Consider the following 24,740-nt stretch of genomic DNA (forward strand, 5'->3'; position numbering starts at 1 on the left):
GAGAACAAAGGCCCCCTGCAGGAGAAATCCCCCCCATCCTGCGGTGGAAAACCTGCCATTTCCAAGTAAAGCTTTGAAGTGTGACTGGCACTGTCTCTCCCAGACAAGTTGGTGATGAGATTCCATTACTTCTCAGGCCCCTTTAGTGTTTATTCAGATCACAATCTTGACAACATATGTCAGCAGTATGCAGACCCATTTGTGTCTGTGGCAAGTGCCTTCTCCCCTGCTAAGGGAGCTCTAGGTATAAATATCTGAAATAGGAGTCCCGGAGACAATTCAGTGTTTTCAAGGTTGCAGCTATGATGCATCTTTTACTGGCTACTGTGCTTCTGAGTGGCTTCTGTATTCACAGCTTTGTCAGTAAGTCTCATTTCTCTTTTCCTCCTATGGTTTTTCGTGCACTGTGTGGTCATTTTAAGGAGTAAAGGACTTGTGAATGAACAGGGGAGGTGCTAAGGTCAAGTGTACAATTATTTTGCTAGCTGATGTATTCTTTACTAGGGAACTAGATCATCTCTGCTTGACTGCTTCTGTATAGTGGTGAGGTGATTGTCAGACATTAGCAAATAAGCTGGGGCTTCATTCTGTCACCCTAAGTAAAGTGAGAATGAGAATTGCCAAATCAAGGACTTAATTAGTGGTAATTAATGAGTGCCTATATGAAGTCTGGCTGAAACAAAAGACAGGACTATGCAGCACTTTGAAGTCTATCCTTGCTGTGGAGTAACAGTGGAGATCTAATGGGTCATCTCAGTTTTTTTTATCCTGCTTATTCCTTAAACCAGAATCATACAGTTAAAGAAATGAGATCTGTATATCTTCTGCTTTAAGCTTAAACTCCCCTTCTAGCTAAAGAAGGGGGCAGCTCAAACTAGAACGTGGTGGTCTTAAGCTTTACATTTTGTAAGTGTAGGTGCAGGAGCCATGAGCAGGCAGAATGAAAGAAAGAACTTGTTTGCAGAGAGGGGCTGCTGTAGGAGGCACAGCCATTCGGTGTATATTGGACACGGTAAGTGAACTTCTCCTTTAGGCTCTGGGAAGCCACTTTTGAACTTTCCCATTCATATTCTATCATCAGTGTCCCTCTGGCCATTCTATGGATGCTTGTAGAGACTTCACTGTCACATCAGCTCCAAAGAGCTAAGGTCGGAAGTCAATAAATATAATGGTGACACCCCAGGACGTGCTGCCTAATAAACCTCTGGGATGTGGCACTCCTAGCAAGATCCTTAAAAGCCTAATGTTCACTTCCATAACCAGATAATAAAAGCACATTTCACAAAATGATAATTAGTGGGAAGATTGGCTAATTGGTTATCATTCTAATTAGCTTCATTTTCTGTGCCAAATGTATTGAACTTTATCTCGGGACATTTGTATCTTTTTGCATTTGAATCAGCTCAGAAGCCGTTTTGGTCCTATGCTATGCAAGAGGCATGTTTGGGGAAGGTCACAATTTTTATTGGACCATGATGCAGCTTTCTTGTACAGTGAATACAAATTAGGAAATATATCAATTTACTATATTAATTAGGAAAATGTAGCTATTGAAAGTTGAGTATAAATAGTAAAAACCCCTTTATTTTCAATTTAAACCAATTTTTACCAAAAAACCTTGAGTTTTACAAAATGTAGTTTTCTTTTTTTCTGATTTTTCACCCTACTTTTATATCATTCAAATATATAAAAAATATCTAGCTGTAGTAGGAAAACCCACGGAAGGCTGTGTTTCAATAATACATTTGTCTGTGTGTATATACAAAGGTGCCTGTTGAAATAAGGCTAGAAGATGCATACTATAAAGCAAACAGGCACATAGCAAGCTCTGAAGTGCATGTTACTGCTAAATCTCACACCCACCACATATGCAGATAATAGTTTAAAAATCTGACACACTAAAATGGGAAGAAAATTAAAATCTGTATCAGAATGCATTACAGAACACAAGGAAGTATTCTAAAGTTTAAAAAAGAGTAAAGGATGAGCTGCAAATGGTGTGACCCAATTATTAAATGTAATATGTATAGGTTAATAGTCTACAAAGTACAAACTGTTTATTCAAATGAAAAGTTTTATTTAAGGATTAGAGATACAATGTGTATTGTTTTTTTAAATGCAAAGGTAGCATTATGTTTTGAGTTCTCTTAGTTCTGCACATTGAATTCCATTAATCACTTCCCCCCCCCCCGCCCGTCCTTCCATCCAGCAAAATAAACACTGATATTTACCCAGAAAAATTAATCGTTTTTTCCACCAAGTTTCACCTATTTTTGTTATTGTAGTAATAAATACCAGTACATTCCAGGGAAAATTTAAATTGAAAATGAAGGGCCTTACATATAGTCTTGGTTCTATCTGCAGCTAGCAGAATACAGTGCAAGAGCCTTCCTAAGCCAGCTTCAGATGAGACATTTTGACCATAAATATTATCAAAGAACTGTTTCTAAAGAACAGGACTAGAAACCTGCAGAGTATTTCCAGCTTTGCCATAGTTCACAAATGTGACACTAAGCAAGTAATTTAGTACTCACGTGCCTGTATCCCAAGGCATAATACAAGAATGAGCATCTGTAACACAATGAGGGCTGTGAGAATTAATCCCTCAATACACGGCTACATTTCTATCACTATCCTCAGGTGAAAGCACTGTCAAAGTGCATAAGAGTATCACAACCAAGTTGAGACAAGCTTTCTTCTATGGCTTGAAATATGGTGCCATGGCAGACACTTTATCTGACATTCTTGTGGCATTTCCAATCTGCCTCCATCTTTTTACAGCACAGAGAAGTCTAGGACCAAAAAGCAGAGTGTGTACTGTTGTAGTTCTTCTGGACAGCTCTGGAGATACTCTTGCCTGCTCCCTTTTGCTCTACTGAGCAGACTGCTTTTATATAGACCCTCATAATTACAGCCACCTCCGAAAGCTTCAGTCATTTTTGTTTCTTAATATGCTTTCATGCTTGTTAAGAGCATATTCATGTTAGTGACTCATTTAGAGGTCCTACCAGGCTTTCTATAGTGCATCCTACTCTGTATTTAAACTTGAACCAATTTAACTAAAGGTGTGATTTTAGACAATGGCGTTAAAGTGATGGCAAACACGGTGTGGATGTTCTTAATTCAGATTAAAACTGGAGCATATCAATTTATGTTAAGTAGATGCTTTATAAAATTAAACTAAATTGATACAAACCTGGTTTAAACTGAACTAGCACTTTTGCTGGTAAAAATTTGTCAGTCAGGGGGGTGTGAAAAAATACTCCTGTTTCACTTACTAAAGTGCCAGTGTGGACAGTGTGCTATGTTGGCAGGAAACACCAACATAGATGCTAATTTGGGGTGGTTTAATTATGCCAGCAGAAAAGCTTTGTCCCACCAGCTCAAGTCTGTAGAGTAGACATAGCCTAAGAGTGTCCACACTATGGCCTGTTGTACAAGAGACAGTTACAACGATTTAGTTAAGGTCCTGTCTGGACTTACAAGCTTACAGTGGTATAGCTGTGCCAAACAAGTCTGCTGACTGGGAGGAAAGGGGTGAGACTGTAGCAAAGGGAGTAGTTGCCCCGGGATCTGGATCACTGCACCAAGCTCTTCCTGTGGCTCTGTGAGCAGGGGGCACTGTGGTCCATGTGGCATGCAGGGCTGGCTCCCCAAGCGCACCTCTTCCATGGGAGGCCCTACCCCTTCCAGGAGCCTAGAGCCAGACCCCCCCTCTCCCCCCCTCCCCCCGCCTTGCCCAGGGGTCCCCTCAGGCTGTTGGCTCCCGGGGTGTCTTCTTCACACTCCTAAGCAACAATATATAAATGCTATTGAAGACATGATTTGTGTGATTTTAAACTGCTGCAAACTCCTGTGTGGTACAGCAGGCTTATTGAGGTTCAGCCTAATCCTGTGGAACGGTTTTATTTTTACTGAAGTAAAAATGTCCACTCGTGGGGTTTGCACTGATTTGATTGGATTTTATTTTTAAACCAATATAAAGTGAAACAGAAGCAATTTTGAATACTGGCAAAGTTTCTGGAGAGAACTAGCCAATTTTCGGAAGTTTTTCTAGGGGAAACAATTATTAGCTGATAATCACTGGTGTTTCACAGACAAGAAATGCCCAACAAAAGTGTGAGACTTCCTCATGTGGTGTGAGGACCAGCTGGAATGCTCCATTTGCCCATGAATTAGAGAGTTTACTCAGACACCGCTACTATCTTGGTTAAATAATTCAACCACAATAGAACTTCTTGCATTCTCCCTTTACTAATATGCAGACTAAGGGATTCTCCCCAAAACACTGGTGGTCTTTGTCACTTCTCCTTAAAAACTAGGTGACAGAGACATTATCAGGTGATTTCCTGTTACTGCGACCTGACTGCTTTTATAAAATATGCTACAGCAAATTTACTAATTCTGCTATGAAGTACAGCATCATGGTCTGCAGTCAAATAAATGGCCACATTATATTTGTGTGTGTTTTGTTCTTTGCAGAATTAGGCAACCATGTGGACTGGGGTTTCCTTCACTTTGTCAGCACTTAGATTAGAGGCACGGATCATCTTTTCATTTCCTGTTTGTATAACACCTAGCACAATCCAGTCCTGGTCCATGACTGGAGCTCCCAGGCACAAGCACGATACAAATAATAAGTACAGTAGTAATAAGTTCTACATTCTTTAGGGATTCTGACTTTATCTTTCCTATGTTCACAGACATCTCTGGCAGTCCTGTAAGTCTGGATGTTGGGATGTGCAGGTCCCACTGTTTATCCCAAAAGATAAATTCATACCAGTCCGGATTTCCAGGGCTTTCCAAACATTCCTCTGTGCTGGACTTTCTTAGAACTAAAAAGGTGAGAAATGTGTATCCCTGTAATGGCAGCAGATTCATGTGTTATGTTTTTCTATATGCTCCTAAGCAGATCTCCTGTTCATTTAACATATTGTCCTGCTACTCAACAAACAATTGAGTTAACTGAAGCTTTATCTACAGTTCTAAAATTAAAGCAAAGTGGTGGTAGCGCCGCTATGACAGTCTCATGAGGGGAGCCCATTTACTCTGGCACTTTGCAGTGCTGTAACTTGCTGCACTCCAGGAAGTTTTTTTTCCAACCTGAGCCAGAAAGTTGCAGTGTAGGCTTAGCCTGAGTTACAAGAAAGTAAACTATTTGGGTGTCTCGTTGGGTGTCAGACACCTGCTGTGCGAGAGAGGGATCCAGAGCTCAGTTGTATATGGAGATACACTTGTCAGGGGTAGTCTAGCGAGTACTTCCTCTTGCCTCAGAGTGTAGGGGGCTGGACTAGAGATCCCTTTGCAGTGTTGCCAGCTCTCATGAGAATTATTTTTTTCCTTAAATCTCCAGTTGCAGGAGTCAAGTGAATGTGTGATGTTAATCTTAATTTTTAAAGACAAAAATTAAGTTTATAGCTGTGGAGAATGCTTCAAAATTTGACCCCAGTGCAGTGTAATGGCTCAGAAGCAGAAGGCAAATAAAGACTATCTAGTCTACTATATGTACACAATCTCATGATTTTAAAACCAGTCTCATACTTTTTGGTGAGCCTGATTCATGATTTTTGGACATTCGGAGTTGGCATTACTGCTTCCAGTCCTACATTTCTATGAACCTGCAATATTTCCTTCATTACAGACAATCATATAATACTAGAACTGGAAGGGATCTCCAGAGGTCATTGAGTCCAGTCCCCTGCCCTCATGGCAGGACCAAGCACCTCTATATCATCCCTGATAGATGTCTATCCAACCTGCTCTTAAATATCTACAGTGAGAAAGATTCCACAAACTCCCTAGGCAATTTAGTCCAGAGTTTAACCACCCTGACAGTTAGAAAGTTTTTCCTAATGTCCAACCTAAACCTTCCTTGCTACAATTTAAGCCCATTGCTTCTTGTCCAATCATCAGAGGCCAAGGAAAACAATTTTTCTTCCTCCTTGTAACACCCTTTTAGATACTTTTAGACCGGTAAGTCTAACTTCAGTACCGGGCAAATTAGTCGAAACAATAGTAAAGAATAAAATTGTGAATCATGTAGAAGAACATAATTTGTTGGACAAAAGTCAACATGGTTTCTGTAAAGGGAAATCCTGTCTTACTAATCTATTAGAGTTCTTTGAAGGGGTTAACAAACATGCGGACAAGGGGGATCCAGTAGATATAGTATACTTGGATTTTCAGAAAGCCTTTGACAAGGTCCCTCACCAAAGGCTCTTGTGTAAATTACATGGCCATGGGATAAGAGGGATGGTCCTTTCTTGGATTGAGAACTGGCTAAAAGACAGGAAACAAAGGGTAGGAATAAATGGTAAATTTTCAGATTGGAGAGGGGTAACTAGTGGTGTCCCCAAGGGTCAGTCCTGGGACCAATCCTTTTCAATTTATTCATAAATGATCTGGAGAAAGGGGTAAGCAGTGAGGTAGTAAAGTTTGCAGATGATACCAAACTGTTCAGGATAGCAGAAGCAGACTGTGAGGGACTCCAAGAAGATCTCACCAAACTGAGTGATTGGGCAACAAAATGGCAAATGAAATTTAATGTGGATAAGTGTAAAGTAATGCACATCGGGAAAAATAACCCCAACTATACGTACAGTATGATGGGGGCTAATTTGGCTATGACAAATCAGGAAAGAGATCTTGGAGTTATCGTGGACAGTTCTCTGAAAACTTCCACACAATGTGCAGCGGCGGTCAAAAAGGCAAATAGGATGCTAGGAATTATTAGAAAAGGGATAGAAAATAAGACCCAGAACATCTTACTGCCCCTGTATAAAACTATGGTACGGCCACATCTTGAATACTGTGTACAGATGTGGTCTCCGCACCTCAAAAAAGATATTTTGGCCTTGGAAAGGGTTCAGAAAAGGGCAACTAAAATGATTAGGAGTTTGGAACGGGTCCCATATGAGGAGAGGCTAAAGAGACTGGGACTTTTCAGTTTAGAAAAGAGGAGACTGAGGGGGGATATGATAGAGGTCTATAAAATCATGAGTGGTGTGGAGAGGGCTGATAAAGAAAAGTTATTTATTAGTTCCCATAATAGAAGAACTAGAGGACACCAGATGAAATTAATGGGTAGCAGGTTTAAAACTAATAAAAGGAAGTTCTTCTTCACACAGCGTGTTGTCAACCTGTGGAACTCCTTGCCAGAGGAGGCGGTGAAGGCTAGGACTATAATAGAGTTTAAAGAGAAGCTGGATAAATTCATGGAGGTTAGGTCCATAAAAGGCTATTAGCCAGGGGATAAAATGGTGTCCTTGGCCTCTGTTTGTCAGAGGCTGGAGAGGGATGGCAGGAGACAAATTGCTTGATCATTGTCTTCGGTCAACCCTCTCTGGGGTACCTGGTGCTGGCCACTGTCGGTAGACAGGATACTGGGCTAGATGGACCTTTGGTCTGACCCAGTACGGCCGTTCTTATGTTCTTATGTACTTAAAAAACAGTCTTGTCCCCTCTCAGTCTTCTCTTTTCTAAACTAAACAAGCCTTGTTCTTTAAGTCTTCCCTCACAGGTCATGTTCTCTGGATCTTCTCCAGTTTTCTTTCTTGAAATATGGTGCCCAGAACTGGACATCCAATTGAGGCCTAGTCAGCACAGAGAAGAATGGAAAAATGACTTCTCATGTCTTGCTCACAACATTCCTGATGTTTGATGGATTTGGGGATCACTTCACACCCCCTCTGCCCTTGCAACCTAGCACTGATGCCGGTGCTTTAGGACACTTTTGCTCTCCACTAGGTCCCAGTAATTAAAAACTTCTTTCCTGAGCTTGTCAGTTCTCACAGGTGGGAAGAGGCCAGGTTCATTGTATTGTCTGGGTCAATAAAACTGACAGTCACTGAAATGGGTTATTTGGTGTGGTATTAGCCTCTCTCTACTTGGCCACTGGGGCTCTCCTTCCATTTGTGTAAAACACTCTGTGACACTTCAACCAGGACAAAGAACCCCCATTAAGAAAATAGAAAGAGCCTTTGCTGTTAAGGACATGTCTACACACAACATTTGGAGAGTTTTAACTGTACAGCCGCTCCCCGACTTACGGCCACCTCCACTTACGACCATCCGCATTTACAACCAAAGCGGTCATAAATGCGGATCCGAGTTATGAACGGCGATCCACGCTTACGAACATCGCGGTCGCCATGTAACTCTATGGGATCCAGGTTACAAACAGTTCGAGTTACGGACCAAGTGTTGATCCGTACTTGGAGAGCAGCTGTATTGGTATCAGTAAAAAACATTACAAGCCCTTAGAGTGAACACTGTGATCATTAAATGTGCTCTACGCCAGGACAGTTATTCCTGTAGAGAAAGGGACAGTATTTATAAGCATATTCTCCACTCCGCTTTCCAAGTCATGAATTAAAATATTGAGTAGTATGACAACTTGGATAGAGTCCTACAGGACCTTACTAGATATGCACCCCCATTTTAACAGTATAGCATTGATAACTACTCTTTTGTAAGACTTTTCAATCAGTTTTGCCTCTGCCTTAGAAAAATGTATTTTTTGAGTATGTCATGGGGAAGTATGTCAAAAGTCTTACTAAAGTCAAACCATGTCATGTCTACAACTTCCACCTTGCTGCTAGACCAGTAACTCTGTCAATGAAGAAAATTAGCTTGGTTTAGCATGACCTGTTCTTAACATATCCATGCTTGACTATAGCTTATAATCAAGTTATCACTAGGTGCTTACAAATTGATTGTTTATTAATTTGTTCCAGTATCTTTCCAGGTAATGAAATTTAGGCTGACTGGTCTATAATTCCCTGAGTCCTCTATGTTCTCTCCCCACCCCTTTTTATTTTAAATATTCCTGTTACCTTGTGACTGTTCTGTGCAGCAGCAGGATAGGCAGGTGGAGCTGCCTCTGTCAACTGGAGCAGAACGTTCCTGCCCTTTGGATTCCCAGTGTGAACCCACCAGAGTTCACGTGGAGCGGGTACTGCTGTTTGAAGGAGTGCAGGAGGTGGAAGTGATTGAAACCTGCCAATGTAGCGCAAACCCAGAGGAGTGTCTCCGTCTGCCATCCCTGAAAACCTTCTTTCCAGACACCCCCTTGGAGTTCACTGTGGATGTAGGAAAGTGCTCCAATCCATCCCAAGCAAGAGGTATGGAAAAAGAGGGGACAGTTTTCCCTCCTTATCTCATGGGGCAGACAGGAGGGGGAGATGAGATGAGGAGGCGAACACAAGGAAGGAATAACTTGTCATATCTCAGGGCTGGAATCAGCATCTCAGATGCTACTATTGCAACCTAAGAATGCTAGATGCAATCTAAACTCTCCTATGCTACTTAAACATGTCTGACTCTTGGCTAACCCAGAGAGTGGTTCCTATTACCTGGAATTATAAGGCAAGAAGGGCGTATGGATAAGGTATGGAGCTTTATGCTGAGGACTTTTGGCTTCCAGTCGTATCTCTGCAGTTGACCTGTAGTGTGACCCCTTGACCACCCAGTGCCTGAATGCCCTCTTCTGTAAAATGGGTTCGATACTAATTCTCTCCTTTGTGGGTTGATGTTCCTTTTGTCTGAGGATAATTTACATGGAATGCCTGCAGCACTAGTGTGCTAAAGGAGGGGCCACACACCAGATGAGATATTATAATAAGTGAGTATGTTTCTAAGGTTTTGTCTGCCCTGCAACGGTGCAACTGCAGTGATACAGCTGTGTCACTGTAAGGGGTCTCATGCAGTGGTTCTGTGCAAACAAGAGAGAGCTCTCCTTCCAGCATAATTAAACCACCCCCAACCAGCAGCAGTACTATCTCTTGCTGAGTGACGCTGTCATTTCTGTGGATTTTTTCACACCTCTAACCAAAAAAAAAGTTTTGCCAACAAAGGCCCTCGTGTAGACAAAGTTCATGTTTGCAGATGATATTGAAGTGAAGGTTGAGCAAATGGTGACGGTTGCCAGATGGTTTCCACAAAAATACCGGACACACTTGACATTACATCACAATCTACATTACATCTTATTTAGAAAATACCGGACATTTATATTTTCTCATTTATATTTTCTCAATTTGGTTCCTGAACAGAAAGCTCAAATACTGGACTGTCTGGTTCAAAACCAGACACCTGGCAACCCTATCAACAGTGCACCCCTCTTGCAAAGGAGTGGGCAATAGATGGCTAGTACATTTCACTAGGGACAAAGGCCAAGTAATTGGGATAGTAGTAATGAACCTGTCTGGGAAATATACACTAAATGGAGTGCTCATAAGGCATAAGTGTATGGGAGAGAGGGTTGCTAGGGAAAAACCCTGGAAACTCTCACTTTAGAACATAGCTATAGAAAAAAAAGATTAAAAAACAATCACAGGGCTTGTCTAGTAGGGGAAATTGACCAGAATAAACTGTTTTGGAATAGACAGAATTTATTCTGGAATAATTAGCCTGCTCTGTGTGCACTAAGTGATGTTTGATGACACAGGAAGAATTCAGATTCAGAATGGATCTGCCTCTCCCAAACAAGTTGTGCAAAGAAGATACGTTATGACTGTGAGGGTTCACGGTAATTGAGAAGGTACTGAGACTGGTTTGGGATTATGGGATAAGTACAGCAGGTGGATGGCCCTGCTAGAATCAGTGAAACAATAGCTTAATGTTTCAAAGTCACATTGAAATAAAAGGAGTACTGTTTACAACAGACTCTTCCTGGAGATACATCAAAGTTTGAACTTGTAAGCTCAGTGCTGAAAGCTTTTAGCTTCTGCTGCAGGAAATAAAACAGTCCCAACCGGCTGCTGTGAGCAGTAGCAGATGCATGAACCGAGCTGTTCAGGAAACAGAATTTCCATTTTGCAAGAAATTCTAATATTTCACAATTTCCTTTCACCCTTGCTTGGAATGAAAAGCTGAATTTTCAAAATTTTCCATGAAACTAAAATGACAATATTTTATATCAGACACATCAAACCTATTTTATCAAAACATTTCATTTAAATGAGGTTGAAAAGTTTCAATTGAACTTTATCATTTATCAACTTTTCTGCCATTTTATAATTGATAACATAGGATATAAAGTGAAATTATAATGTCTAAACAGAGTTGTTACAATAGCATCTTATTGAAATGGATAGGATCCCATGAAACATTTCCATTTTTATCAGCTTTCCTAATAAATATCTTATATGGATCTGCCACTAGAGAGGGATGAATACCCACTCTCCATGTATGGGATGTGCAAATGGCAGCAGCACAAAAATGAATTCAGAGAGATTTAGAAAACAAACATACAGTTTTTAAAAAATATATCAGCATTCCTGTACTTAGCATTATAATGCCTAGCTAATTTAGGAGCCTAAATCTCATTTTGAAAAGTGATTTAGGCATATAGGAGCCTACATCCTATTGACCATCAATGCGATTTAGGTTCCTAAATGTCTTAAGTCCCTTGAGCTCCTAAATCAGCTAGGCATTGCAGTATTGAGTGCAGCAGGGCTTAAATACCTTAAAAAAATCTGGGCCAGAGTCAATGGCATAATAATAAGAAAAGGTGGGACATCTGGGTGTGAAATGTGCATGCTGTTCAAATGCTCTGAACTGAGGGGGCCTGTGTAGTGAGTCCAGTATGTATGTGATCTGGCCGGAGGACACAGCCAACCAAGAACCAAAGAATGCAGAACAAAAGCAGGTAGAAGTGTTGAATATGCAAATTGCACAGATATAAGAGGTGAAAGAATTAAGCCCTGTTGTCTCCAAGCTCAGTGGAGGCTTTTCTTTCCCTTGGGGTATTCCATGTGTGGCTGGAGGAATGGGTGCTGAAACAATTTTTATAGTAGGGGTGCTGAGTGCAGGACCACTTCAAGTCAGAGGGTGCTGCAGAATCCCCCAGCCCTTTGTTCCAGCACCTGTGGAGGCGGGGGGGGGGGGATGAGCATACAGGACACAGTGCGGTATGTGAGAGAGGCAGCTGACCTAGTGGTTAAAGCCCAGCAGTGGGACTTGGGAGATCTGGTTCTGTTTCTGGCTCTTGTGCCAGGTCAAATCGTTTCCCTTCTCTGTCCCCCATCTGTCAAGTGAAAATAATGGCTGGGCAGAGATTTTCGAAGCTGCACAAGGGGTAGGGACATCCAGATCCCATGGGATGAATTGGGCATCAGAATCCTAGTGGCAGATTTGAAAAACTCACCCACTAGTTCTCAATGTTCAGAAGTAACCAATGGTTGAGGATGCCCAAATTGAGACCCCTGGAGGGAGCCCAGTTTCCACACAGTGCTGAGCAGCCACCCTCTGGATGTCTGGCCCCCTCCAGGTATCTGCTACTGGGTCCATTTGGAAAAATTAAGCCAATGACACCTTTCCTGTGTTGTCAAGTGCCTGGAGGGGCACAGCTGGGAAAGCACAAAGTATCCTGTCACAGCTGGGGAACCAGTCACCCTGGCTGACTGATTGACGTGCTTGAAGAGGGAGGCCTGCAGCCTGCAAGCCAGAGTACCATGGTTTGACTCTTGGATCTGATGTATGATCTTGAGCTAGCCCCTTTCCTCCTCCAGTAACACAGGGATCTTCATCTTTATTGACCTGTTGCACAGGGGAGAGGGGCCTGAGAGGGTTAGAGAAAAACAGATCACATCTGTACCCTTCTGTCATTTTGTTACTGAAAAACATAATGATGTTGATAATGAAGTTTATTTCATATTACTGTCAGCACAGAGAGGAGGAGGAAACGAATTTTGGAGGCAAAGACCTGATACCCCAAGGTCCTGCTTCGAATCTCTTTTTATTTCCAGAGGGTTGCCTGCTCCTAGTGCTGATTCTCACCTTTTCTCACAGTCCTGTGCTGATCTCTTCACTTTGCAGCTTAGTTCTGCTGGCATCATCTGCAGGGGCGGTCCATGAGCCTAGGCGAACTAGGCAGTAGCCTAGAGCGCCGCTGGACCGGGCGCCCGATGATGACGTCACGGCCATTGATGGCCATGCAGATGGGGGGGGGTTCCAGCTGCTGCAGCTGGCCTCAGGCTGCTCCTGCTGCATACTGGACCATTGTTGAATTTACACCTCCCTCTAGGACACGGGTCCTTGTGCTGTTTTCCACAGATCACTGCCAAGTGCTTTGTAAAGTTGCTTGTCATAATCATGAAGCATCTGAGAGGGCGTTGTCATGCCCTTTCATAGGGTTCAGTGTGCATTTCCTCTGGACCCCTTCTTGCCTGCTGGCAACCCATCCCTTTGGGCAGCTATAGACTCATGGGCTATGTCTACACTGGCATGATTTTCTGGAAATGCTTTTAACGGAAAAGGTTTTCCGTTAAAAGTATTTCCGGAAAAGCGCGTCTAGATTGGCAGGACGCTTTTCCAGAAAAGCACTTTTTCTGGAAAAGCGTCTATGGCCAATCTAGATGCGCTTTTCCGCAAAAAAGCCCCTATCGTCATTTTCGCGATCCAGGCTTTTTTGTGGAAAACACTACTGTGCTGTCTACACTGGCCCTTTTCCGGAACAGTTTTCCGGAAAAATACTTTTGCCCAAACGGGAGCAGCATAGTTTTTCCAGAAAAGCACTGATGATTTTACATTAGATCGTCAGTGCTTTTGCGGAAATTCAAGCGGCCAGTGTAGACAGCTGGCAAGTTTTTCCGGAAAAGCGGCTGATTTTCCGGAATAACTTGCCAGTGTAGACACAGCCATGTAGTACCTTTGTGTTACTGGGAGTAGCCACTGTCTGCCCCTACACTTGCCTCAAAGAAGGAGCTGGGTCGGGATTGGGAAGATGGATGGCTAATGTTCATGAGAGAAGCGTTAGTGTAAGAAAGTGGTCCAGAGTATCTTTCAAGAACCACTGATCCAGAGTGCTGATGAAAGAGTTCAATAGAGTGGTGTATTTTGTAGCACGGAGCCCACTGATACTGAGCCCTCTTAAATGTGCTTAATGACCATGCCAGTAGGAGCTGTACTTTATCAGTTTCCAGCCATTTCTGTATTGACTTTCTTCATCACTTGCCTGAGACGCCAACCCCTTGGCTGTGACCAAAACCACAGCATGCAAATGTACAGTTCATAAACCATAATGCCCTGCACTGGAGGGACGTCAGCGACTGTTCATCACCTCAGTAAACTAGCGTCTGTCAGACTCAAGGGTAAATAACAGTGCAAAACTAGGGAAGGGCAGGAAGTGAAAGGGCGAAGCAGATGTCAGACCAAAGTGATGTTTGCCAGCTCAGGCCAGGGGGTCATGATGAGATGAGCTAATCAAATCCAGAAAATTGGACTGTGCTTCCCGACTCCTCCAAGGAGCAGTGATGACAATACTTTCTTTGCAGAAGCTTCCTACACTATGTAAAAACCATGTACACACATTATGTAACCCACAAACCCACTGACTGTGTCTACATTGGCAAGATTTTGCGCAAAAGCAATTGCTTTTGCGCAAAATCTTGCCGCCTATCTGCACTTGCCACGAGTATTTGCGCAAATACTCTGACGCTCCCGCTCAGGGATAAGTCCTCTTGCGCAAGTGTTCTTGCACAAGAGGCCAGTGTAGACTGGTAACATCAATTTCTTGCGCAAGAAAGCCCGATGGCTAAAATGGCCATCAGAGCTTTCTTGCTCAAGAGAGCGTCTACACTGGCACGGATGCTTTTGCGCAAAGGCAAATCTTTTGCTTAAAGGCACATGCCAGTATAGACGCTCTCTTGCGCAAATACTTTTAACGGAAAAACTTTTCCGTTAAAAGCATTTGCGCAAAATCATGCCAGTGTAGATGCAGCCATAGGGTGTAGTTCACTATCCCATGTAGTAGTACTTAGACCACTTACAGTGAGAGATAAGAATGAGTGAGCTCTGCAGCCTTAGCTGAGAGCCAGCTAGCTTTAGGGTTAGGGTTCTAGAGGCTCCTACACTAAGCTCCAGAGGGTCCGGGTTTGGTTCTGCCTGTAGGTGGTTACACTTAGACCACCTATTGGTAGCTCAGACATTTAGATATTATTTCCAAAAGCTTTTTAAAAATATTCACAGGAGTTAAATCTTGCAGCTCTGCTTCCCACATAACTCAGCACGATCACAAAGATTGGACTTGAGGATTGTGTCTACATCTGACATAACCTGTCTTTGCCGCATCCAGTGAAATCAAGTGAGTAACATAAAATCAAAACAGTGCCTCTGAGTTAACAAAAAGAAACATGTCCAGGGCTCGCTAGCTGAGGGACCAGTCCCGGATACTGAAAGTGAGGCATTTCAATATTGTGCACACAGTGCATAGAACTCAAGATGCCCAACAGGAATGCTGCATATGGACTTAGGCTTGAGACTGAAGTTAAATTATACTCTCAATCTTTTTCAGACAGACTCTTCTGCGTACCCACAAAGTTTGACTCTGTTCTTCTGAAAAGCCCAAATGGCGTGGAGGTGGTTCGAACTCTGGAAAACTGTGAGATGAAAGAAACATGCTATCGCGTTTCCTATGTGGAATACTATTATGAAATTGTACACAACTCTACCGGGGACAGAGAGGAGCGATTGAAGGTTAGTCGGTTGCATGCAGCTCTAAAAAGAGTCCTAAGCTTTGTCCAAACACAAAAGTTATTCCTCTTTAACTATACACTGTATAATCCCCACCCTTCTGTGGATGTAAGTTAAACTGGCCTACAGATGCTCTATGCCAGTGTGACTATTACAGTAAAGCCAGTACATTTTATTGGTATAAGCAACTTTATAGCAGCATAACAGTGCATACACTAGGGCTGTGTCTACATTGGCAAGATTTTGCGCAAAAGCTGTCTACCCTGGCGGGGAGTTCTTGCGCAAGAACACTGATGTTTTAATGTGTGAAATCAGTGCTTCTTTCGCAAGAAGTATGATGCTTCCACTCAGGAATAAGCCCTCTTGCGCAACTGTTCTTGCGCAAGAGGCCAGTGTAGACAGCCAACATGAATTTCTTGCGCAAGAAAGCCCGATAGCTAAAATGGCCATTGGAGCTTTCTTGCGCAAGACAGCGTCTACACTGGCACGGATGCTTTTGCGCAAAAGCACATCTCTCGCGCAAAAGCACATGCCAGTGTAGACGCTTTCTTGCACAAATACTTTAACGCAAAAACTCTTGCGTTAAAAGTATTTGCGCAAATCTTGCCAATGTAAATGTAGCCTAGGGGTTGTGCTGGTATAACTATTTCATTAAAAAGTCACACATCTAACTGGAAAAGTTAACGCCAGTACATTCACGGCCATGGATTAATCTACAATCCCAAACAAGGTTATAAATCAGTAAGTTTTATTTTAGAAGCAAAATTTAGTGAAATTTTATCTTTAAGTACCATCTACCTCTGGCACAATCTTTTAGCAGAGAGCCAATACACAGCACTACCCAAAAGCAGAACTTAACTGCCAAGAAGCCGGAATGCTGTATGGGTTTATCAGCAGGGCCTTGCAAGTGATTTTCATGTCTTTGTTTTGCAAATCTTTTCAGGAAATTGATGTGGGACATTGCTTGGGGAGCTGCACCTCAGGGAATCACTGCCTGCTTCGGTAAGCACAGCTGTTCACACACAGCCTCTCCCCTTGCAGTAGGGTTAGTTACAATCCTCTAAAAATGCAGATGCCCAATAGAATGAAAGGCAAATTTTGCCAAATGTATCACCATGTAGCTGTGCACAAGTGTGAAATCAGCGCTCTAAGGAGTCTTATCATTTTCATTCAGTTGCCAGCTCGCACAGTTTTATCTTTTATTGTGCTCCAGTGTCAGAGTATGGCTCCACCACTGTATTTTGCACTGAGTTTACTTGTCTTTCACAAATTCACACCCCATGTTGATAAGTCTAGTACTGTCATGGGATTCAAGCAAAAGGAATAAAGCATAGACTCTGAAGTGGTAATCCAAGTATGATCTTTATAACTTGGACACTGTTTCTACAGCAGTGCATGCCCTATAAAAACCTGGATGAAAAACTTGGAAACTTTCTTGTGTTTATAAGACACAAGTTCATAGATTCTAAAACCAGAATGCAGCACCGTGACCATCTAGTCTGACTCGTATAGCAAAAGCCTGGATCATGTCATTTAGAAAAATAGCCAATCTCAATTTAAAAATGGTCACTGATGGAGAATCCACCATGACTTTTAATAAATTCTTCCAATGGTTAATACTTTCTTTTCAGTGTGAATTTGCCTAACTTCAGTTTCCAGCCATTGAATCATGTAAACCTTTCTACTTGAGTCTAATAAGGCATGTTTTTTAATCCTTTAATCACTCTTGTGATTCTTCTCTGAACCCTTTCCAATCAACATCCTCCCACTCCCATTTGACACCAAAACTAGCCAGGATCTTATTGCAGACACAATGGCATTGATGGAAAGTCCCAACTACACATATAAAATGATGGGGACTAAATTAGCTGTTACCACTCAAGTGAGAAATCTTGGTGTCATTGTGGATAGTTCTCTGAAAACATTCACTTAATGTTCAGCAGCAGTCAAAATAGAAAACAGAATGTTGGGAATCATTTAAAATGGGATAGAGAATAATATTACTTCTATATAAATCCATGGTACATCCACATCTTGAAATCTGTGTCAGATGTAGTCACTTTATCTTTAAAAAAAACCAAAAAAAAAAAAAACCATAAATCTTGGCATTGGAAAAGATTCAGAAAAGGACAACAAAATGATTAGTGGCTTGGATCATTTGCCATATGAGGAGAGATTAATAAGACTGGAATGTCTCATCTTGGAAAAGAGACGACTGATCTTGATATGATGGAGGGATATAAAAGTGAATAAGGAAAAATTATTTACTTGTTCCCATAACACAAGAACTAGGGGTCACCAAATGAAATTAGGAAGTATTTCTTCACACAGTGCATGGTCAACCTTTGGAACTCCTTGCCAGAGGATGTTGTGAAGACCAGGACTCTAAAAAGAACTAGATAAATTCATGGAGGATAGGTCTGTGAGTAAGTATTAGCCAAGATGAGCAGGAATGATGTGCCTAGCTTCTGTCTGTCAGAAGTTGGGAATGGGCAACAGGGGATAGATCACTTGATGATTCCCTGTTCGGCTCATTCCCTCTGGGGCACACGGCATGTCCGCTTCAGAAGACAGAACGCTGGACGAGATGGATCTTTGGTCTGACCCAGTACAGCCATTCTTAGTTCTTATGGCCCTGCTCTCTGTGGCCCAGATTGTCTTCTGTGGCCATAGAAATCATGGCAAATCATGTACCATCCCTGTGGATCTTCCACTGTTCCCCATAGATGTCTCTCTGTAGGAATCCCAGGTGATTTTAATACGGGGGCTGATAATGTGATATTCTTGGTGACAGTCTTTGGTTTTCTGATTCGCATTGGTGTGCCAGAGCCTAGATTTGATCATCTTCTTGCCATGCTGCAAACTAACTTGTAGGTCTAAACTTTGTCTGGGTGGCAGGGGACGTTTGGGAAATGGACATTGTGCTTGTTTTGAGAGGTGAGATTTTCAGAACTAGTCTGGGGATGAGAACAAATGTCTTTCATTGTATCTTGACATGTATGTGGTTGCAATTTGTTTTAGTTCTGAGCCGTGTCTACAGAATTCTGACAGGCACACACAGAAACAAATATTCAACTATAAATAATCCCCATTTTACAGATAGAGAAACTGAGGCATAGGAGGATGAAATAGCACCAAATAGAATCTAAATTGTTAGCGGCTCCAAACCCATCTTTGTACTTCTGGGTTGAGAGCAGCCAAAACACTCTCTCCCTCTCTCTCTCCCCCCCCCCCCCCCCCCATTGGCTAGAGTTTTCCAGGCAGTTTGCTAATGCTTTCTGTGGGAGTTTAAAAACTGTTACTATTGCTCTGTCTTCTGTGTAGACTTGACAGACTGAAGACTGTGAGCTCTTTGGGGCTGGAAGATGGAGGAACCATATTTGTACAGCATCTAGTACAAATATGTGCTGGTCCTTGACTGGGGCTTCTAGGCAAAAAGACAGTTTATCTTAGTGGGTAGAACACTAGACTGGGGCTCAAAAGACCTGCTTCTATTCCTGACTCTGCTGCTAGTCTGCGGAGTGACCTTGGGCCAGTCAATATCCATCTGTAAAATGGGGAATTATACTTTCCTTGTAACTAGCTGTGAGAGCTGCTGATGAAATGCAATATGAGAGCTGGGCTTTTATTATTATTTATATATATTAGTTACTACCAGAATACAAATAATATGGTGTTTTACCTGCAGGGATTTGCAGAATGGAGAGAAATGCCTTGTGTGGGCGGAAGGTGCCTCCAGCCATTGTATCCCTCACCAGTACAACACACACACCTTCAAGAGCCGCAGTGACCATATCCGGACCGTTTTTGCCATCCAGAACTGTCAGTGTGGGAGCTATTAGAGAATTTGAGAAGGGAGGGATTGGAACATCCAGGATGGGGAGAATGCAAATAGCACCTGTCCTGCCAGGCCCACCCTGTGCCAGACTGTCTGTACTATATGTAAATGAGAGAAGGCTATTTTATAAATTAAAGGTATTTTAAACAGTGGCTCTGTGTGCAAATTAACTACCTCCAGAATGGTTTGCAGCTTTTTAATAAACACTGCAGGCCATGGTCTGTTTCTCAAAGCATTTGTGGCTCCTAAGGACTCCCGTGGGATCCCATGTGAATTCAAAACCAGAATGTGGCCTCTGGCCTGGTAAGAGCCAGAGCCTAAAAAGGCTTCATATGGGCTTTTCTGGGCCTCCTTGTTCTTCCCATGTAGAGTGTGAATAACTGCATGCCAAATGCAGGCCTGTGTGTCCTGTGAAAAAGCAGAGACAGTTCAGCTGTACAGTGAGGGGGCCTTCCCAGGACTGACCTCCACAGGATCCAGCATCTTTGTCGTCCTTTTGTTTTTAGAAACACACATGCACATAGAAAGTGTGCTTGAAATGAGATGACCTAAATAATGCCCCATAAAAACATACATGGGGAGAAGCAGCGGCAGAGGAAAGAATCGGGGAGGGGAGCAAGAGAGGGGGCAAAAGTAGCAGGATGAAGGAGACAGAAGGAATGGAGGAGGGGGAGGCAGCGGGCAGGTGTTGGACTAGCGGCCCATCTGGACATTTCCCTTCCCTGATGTGTAGGATCTGAGCTGTCCCAGACCTGCACTGCTTTGTGTGACAAACAGCCCTGACCCTGTCAGCAGGGAAGAGTGTACAGGAAGGAGAGAGCCTGAAATAGTTTCCTTCTGTCAATTAATTAAAAGCTGCTCAAATTGCTTGGATTAGCTCACAGTGTATTCTGGCTAATTAGGAGTCCTGTCACCCTCCTTACATCAGATTAGAATATATTATAGACACAGATTTTCCCCAAGGAGACTTAGGGTTAATCCCCTGTCCTGAGCAGTCCAGCAGGGTGCTCTGATGGGTCATGGTCAATCAGTCTAGTCCAGGGTTCTCAAATGAGAACAAATGTTTTTCATTGTATCTTGACATGTATGTGACAGGCACACACAGAAACAAATATTCAACTATAAATAATCCCCATTTTACAGATAGAGAAACTGAGGCATAGGAGGATGAAATAGCACCAAATAGAATCTAAATTGTTAGCGGCTCCAAACCCATCTTTGTACTTCTGGGTTGAGAGCAGCCAAAACACTCTCCCTCCTCCCTCCCCCACCCATTGGCTAGAGTTTTCCAGGCAGTTTGCTAATGCTTTCTGTGGGAGTTTAAAACCTGTTACTATTGCTCTGTCTTCTGTGTAGTGTCCCTTGACAGACTGAAGACTGTGAGTGGGTAGGCGGCCTGGCTGGGAGGGAGCAGGTTAGAGATCCAGGTGGAAGGGGGTGGGGAACATGACTGGTGTGAGGGGAAGCAGTGTGTCCCTGAAATCCTTGTGACAGTGTCAGGAAGAGCAGCTCACCCTGGGTCTATAAGCAGAGAAGGACACATGGTTGCCTTGCCTGCCACTGCCTAGTCACGTTCATTGGTGATGAGGACAGAACAGCTTGCAATGATGGCAGCAGAAGAAGAGCTCAGCAGGCAGAGGCTACCTGGACAAGTCACTGAACTTGTACCTTCCCCAGCCCCTTGGCTCTTGAGTTTTAAGGTGAAAAGGAACTGTTCTGGTAATTTAGGGTGGTAGCCTCTATAGCACAGGCCAGACACTCAGAGAACTCCCTAGAGTGTGACCGTCACTGTGAGGCCTAGTGGCTGGTGCTTGGATTAGACTACAGCAAGGTTGGGCAGTAAGCAGCTTGCAGGCCAGACATAGTTTGCTGCTGTTGGGCTACCAAATGCTTGATTTACCTGAGTGTTCACAGGTAGAGCTGAGCCCAGCTCACCAGTGGCTGCGGTTCACCATTCCCAGCCAATGGAAGCTGCAGCAAGCAGTGGCTCTCAGCTCCCACTACTCGGGGAACCAGTGAAATGCTGTTTTACACATACCATGACCATATAACCTTAACTTTCCCCACTGTCAGATGGCAGCTCCTGCTGGACTATTCTTCTGGGCTTGGGGAACATTTGCCTAAAAAACAAGAACCTAATAACAGGGACTCCTCTAAGCCGTCATCAGCCTCTTTAATTGAGATTGTGCACTGCAAACAAGAAGGGGGCTAGCTCATTAATCCCAGTGTGATTGATACATTCCCTATATTAACTATCCTTATATTGTTACTGCTCTCCAGGGTGCTGCATTGAGGGTCCTGTTGGCCTGGATGAATTATATAGATGTCCTAATATGGAACTGTGTTGTCTGCGAGAGCAAGGTAAGGTCTTGACATATTTCCACTTGCTACTGCGGAGCAGACTTATGTAGCACAACCAGATACATTTCCTGTGCTGTGTCAGTCTGTGCTTTGTTATTCCTTCTCCTACTAACATTTTTTGTTCTGAGCTATGGGATAAGAGAAAGAGGTTTCAGTGGAACTATGTGGCTAGATAAGCTTTGGATCTGGCCTTTGTCTCTAACCCTGAGCAGATTTACTCCTCTCCTTTACAGACAGCATTAGATATTGCTCTGAGGGCTCCGAGAGCTTGATCCATCCTTGATACTTGTGCTGCAGAAAGAGCCATTGCCAGCAAGTCCAGGCTTACACAACAGCTCTCCCCCTGCCCCTCCCCCCCCCCCACCCTCACCCCCACCCCACACCATCTTAAAGGAAAGAGCCTGATCACAACAACCAGAGCTGTCCCATCTTGGGGTGGCCACCCTAGGCCCTGTGCTTTAGGAGTTCCCATGATGGCTGTCACAACTGTCCTATGGACAGGACCCCCAGTGCCTAGAGAGGCCCAAGGGATTATCTGGGGGCCTGGTGCGGGGCAGTAGCGGGATCGCCCCCTCCTACTGCCTGTACTCACCACTCCAGTAGGAGCTGGAGCAACCCAGCAGCCCACAGCAAGCTGGGAGATGGGTGGTGGGTTGGAACAGAGCAGGCTGCTAGGTTGTTCCAGGTCCTTCCATCATGGTGAGTGTAGGGAGGCTGCCTGCTGCTGCCATACCCTTGCTAGGCTCTCCCCAGTAATCCCCTGGCTCATATCACTCAGGGGAGGAGATTTTGGGCAAGGAGTGCAGTGAGGGGAGGGATGGAGGAGGGGTGAGGCTTAGGAAAGGATGAAGTGGGAGTGGGATGGGGCGAAGCAGAAACAGGACAGAGACTCTGGGGGTGACCATGGAGAACAATGCATGCCTCAGAGACAGGAATGGACAGAACTGAGGTAACATTGTGGCTTCAGGAACACCTGGGCTGCGTCTACACTGGCTGCTTGATTTTGCGCAAAAGCACTGACGTTCTCCTGTCCGAAATCAGCGCTTCTTGCACAAATGCTTTGACGTTCCCGTTCGGGCAAAAGCCCTTTTCCGGAAATGTTTTTGCGCAAGAGGGCCAGTGCAGACAGCTAAAAACTTTTTTGCGCAAAAAAACCCCGATGGCGAAAATGGCGATCGGGGCTTTCTTGCGCAAAACCGCATCTAGATTGGCACGGATGCTTTTTCGCAAAAAGTGCTTTTGCGGAAAAGCGTCCTTGCCAATCTAGATGCTCTTTTCCGCAAATACTTTTAATGGAAAACGTCTCCCCTCTCCTCCACTGAGCTTTCTACAGCACCTAAGGTGGTGCTGGGGTCATGTCAGAAACTACGGAAGAGTGTCTCTGAAATTTCAAAATGGCGACCGGACGGGAACATGCAAATAAAGCCCAGGATATTTAAATCCTGGGCTTCATTTGCAACTCCGGTCGCCTCATTTGCCTACCTAGCTCGAATTAACGAGCTAGTGTAGACATACCCTCAGTCTTCTCTTTTTTAAACTGAACAAACCCAGTTCTTTCAGTCTTCCTTCATAGGTCATGTTTTCTAGACTTTTAATTATGTTTGTTGCTCTTCTCTGGACCCTCTCCAATTTCTCCACATCTTTCTTGAAATGTGGTGCCCAGAACTGGATACAATACTCCAACTGAGGCCTAATCAGTGCAGAGTAGAGCAGAAGAAGGACTTCTCGTGTCTTGCTCACGACACTCCTGTTAATGCAGCCCGGAGTCATGTTTGCTTCTTTTGCAACTGTGTCACATTGTTGACTCATATTTAGCTTGTGGTCCACTACGACCCCCTAGATCCCTTTCTGCAGTACTCCTTCCTAGACACTGCCCATTCTATATGTGTGTGCAACTAATCGTTCCTTTCTAAGTGGAGTACAGTACTTTGCATTTCTCTTTATTGAGCACCATGGTCCGCCTGTTTGCCCCATTAATGCTGTCATTAGGAATCAGTTAGTCTCCTATGGAGAGCAAACTCTGCTCAGTCAGTGCCTTACCACAATGGACATGGACGCCTCTTCCTGCTTGTTTCTGGCCCTCCAGACCCCTCATTCTGCTCTCATATGACAAGAGTACACAAGTGGGCTTCCTGTTTCATTCAGCTTGTGTACTGGGTTAATTGCTGAAAAGCTTTCACTAGCCCAGCTTCACACCTTGTTAGCACTGCAGTTAGCTCCCTTTGCCCTTCCTGATGGCTCATTTGCATATTTGACTTAATTTCATTCCTTCCCAGTGTTATAAACCTGGTACCTGGTAGTGGCTGGAGCTGTGCAGGGGGACTGGTTAAAGAACAGCCATGCTGAGACTCCTCTTGCTGCTGCTTCTTGCCAGGCTCCAAAGCTGCAATCCCAGCCCCCACAATATCCTTCCAGAGGAGGATGCAGAAGATGTGAGAACAGAGGCGCTGAAGAGACTTTTGGAAGTATTTGGCATAGAAGACCCTCCCCGTTCTCCCCACCATATCAAGCAGCCTCCGCAATACATGGTAGACCTATACAACACGGTAGCAGGCGCTGATGGCATCACCAAAGACCCTGACATCTTGGAGGGAAACACGGTCCGCAGCTTCTTGGATAAAAGTAAGAACTCTTGACAGCTTCGCTTATTCTGATCTGCTAGAGTTTGGGTGCAGTTTCCCAGGACCCGAGATGCTTATTTGGCTCCTAGAAGCCACGGGATGGCTGGGAGTAAGCTGTATACCAGGGCTACTCAACACGCAGCCCGTAGGTTGCATGCGGCCTGCAGCCCTTTTTTTTGCAGCCATGTGGCCCATGGGTGGGAGCCAAAACAAAAAAGTAGTCAGTATAATGGCCTTCTGTTGATATGCATTTTAGTAGTTAAATTCCTGGACTGTCATTGCTCATTAAAAGTGCTGTCATGGATGGAAATCGGGTAGATATTGCATTTTATTAATATCAGCAGAACTGACTTAAATGGAGCCTGTGTGTTGTGTAGTCTTGCCATAATCTTTGTATTCATGTCCGTCTGTGTGAAATAAACTATTTGCATATATTTTCACATATA

The 24,740-nt window shown here is 43.7% G+C and overlaps 1 protein-coding gene across 6 annotated transcripts in view; it reads left to right on the plus strand.

The window, feature by feature from the left end:
* Window positions 1-24,740, plus strand: part of LOC102453510 (bone morphogenetic protein 2-like) — a 45,535-nt gene that overhangs the window by 15,855 nt on the left and 4,940 nt on the right. For 3 of the 6 annotated variants that reach the window (XM_075903118.1, XM_075903120.1, XM_075903122.1), the window contains 8 exons: window positions 917-1,012; window positions 4,704-4,843; window positions 8,855-9,122; window positions 15,296-15,477; window positions 16,418-16,476; window positions 19,163-19,296; window positions 21,593-21,673; window positions 24,089-24,295. In XM_075903118.1, the coding sequence (XP_075759233.1) occupies window positions 917-1,012; window positions 4,704-4,843; window positions 8,855-9,122; window positions 15,296-15,477; window positions 16,418-16,476; window positions 19,163-19,296; window positions 21,593-21,673; window positions 24,089-24,295 (1,167 nt within the window). The remainder of the gene's footprint in view (window positions 1-916; window positions 1,013-4,703; window positions 4,844-8,854; window positions 9,123-15,295; window positions 15,478-16,417; window positions 16,477-19,162; window positions 19,297-21,592; window positions 21,674-24,088; window positions 24,296-24,740) is intronic. The other 3 variants (XM_075903123.1, XM_075903121.1, XM_075903119.1) reach the window with 2 other exon arrangements.

This window comes from Pelodiscus sinensis, chromosome 19, assembly GCF_049634645.1.
Source record: "Pelodiscus sinensis isolate JC-2024 chromosome 19, ASM4963464v1, whole genome shotgun sequence".
Lineage (NCBI taxonomy): Eukaryota > Metazoa > Chordata > Testudines > Trionychidae > Pelodiscus > Pelodiscus sinensis.